Source organism: Etheostoma spectabile, chromosome 1 (assembly GCF_008692095.1).
Source record: "Etheostoma spectabile isolate EspeVRDwgs_2016 chromosome 1, UIUC_Espe_1.0, whole genome shotgun sequence".
Lineage (NCBI taxonomy): Eukaryota > Metazoa > Chordata > Actinopteri > Perciformes > Percidae > Etheostoma > Etheostoma spectabile.
The window spans coordinates 17,507,040-17,508,097 of NC_045733.1; the positions used below are offsets into that span (position 1 = coordinate 17,507,040).

At 38.3% G+C, this 1,058-nt stretch overlaps 1 protein-coding gene across 1 annotated transcript in view; it reads left to right on the top strand.

The window, feature by feature from the left end:
* map2k5 (mitogen-activated protein kinase kinase 5) overlaps positions 1 to 1,058 on the top strand; it is a 62,595-nt gene that overhangs the window by 7,105 nt on the left and 54,432 nt on the right. The window contains exon 4 of the mRNA XM_032539298.1: positions 364 to 433. Within this exon, the coding sequence (XP_032395189.1) occupies positions 364 to 433 (70 nt within the window). The remainder of the gene's footprint in view (positions 1 to 363; positions 434 to 1,058) is intronic.

Here is a 1,058-nt window from a genome sequence, read left to right on the forward strand (position 1 = left end):
TGTGTGTGTGTGTGTGTGTCCTATAGGACATGAGTGTTTGGTGAGCTGTTGACCTGGAGTAGAAAGGGTTAATGCTACACTCCCTCAGAACAAGCCCACAGGGCATTGGTCCTCATCGGCAACAGATTTCAGCACAGCATGCTCACATTTTTGGGAACGCTGGATTATTTCAGATGTAATTTACATAAACATTTGTGTGTGTAAACACGAAAGATTCTAAAATGTGTCGGTGTAGTGCATATTTATCTAGGCTTTTATTCATCTGATTTTAATGTCCTTTATTAAAATGAGTTCCTGTACTTGTAATAATCACTTTAAATCACAATTGTTCTCAACTGTTTGTGACTGTCTTTTCCCCTTTAGTACTTCAACACAATGAATGAACAACGCATGAATGGACTTCTGCCTGACCCTCTACAGATATTTCCACGAGGTACGAGTGACATGTTATTGTTTATCATGGATTGGGAATGCTGAAAGGCACAATACACATTTCTATTTTATGTGTTGTATAAAAATATTCACACTTTCCTAGTTGTAAACTGTTAAAACCCCCCAAAAATATGTGTGTTAGTAGATCCCTTGTGCTGTGTTCAAACTTAAGAAAAAGGAAGCAATTTGTGGCTTGAAGTAATGATGCCTCTGGAATACGGAGCTACAAATTCAGTTTGTTGTTGTGTTGACAGTAAAACATTTCTTTTGCTACAAGGACATTGAAACTGCAAGCTTGTGTTCAAGCTAAGCCTTGCCCAAACCTTGCGTGTTGTGTAGTTTCCTACTAAACTGGTTTTTAATATGAGTGCTTTTTTTAATATCTTCATATAGTTTGCTCACCACTCAAAGTCATACACAATTGCTAACAGGCCCCAAGGGCAAAATGTATTGTGTCTCCCTCCTTTACTCTGTATCTGGCAATCTTTCTTTCCCTGTCTTTTATCTTGCTGTGGGATTCTGTTTTTACTTCCTACCTACCACCAGCTGCCTCAAGAGCCCAACATCTAAATCACTCTCTTGTCTACAACTAATTTCAGAGTAACCCTCATTTCATTTCGTCTTTT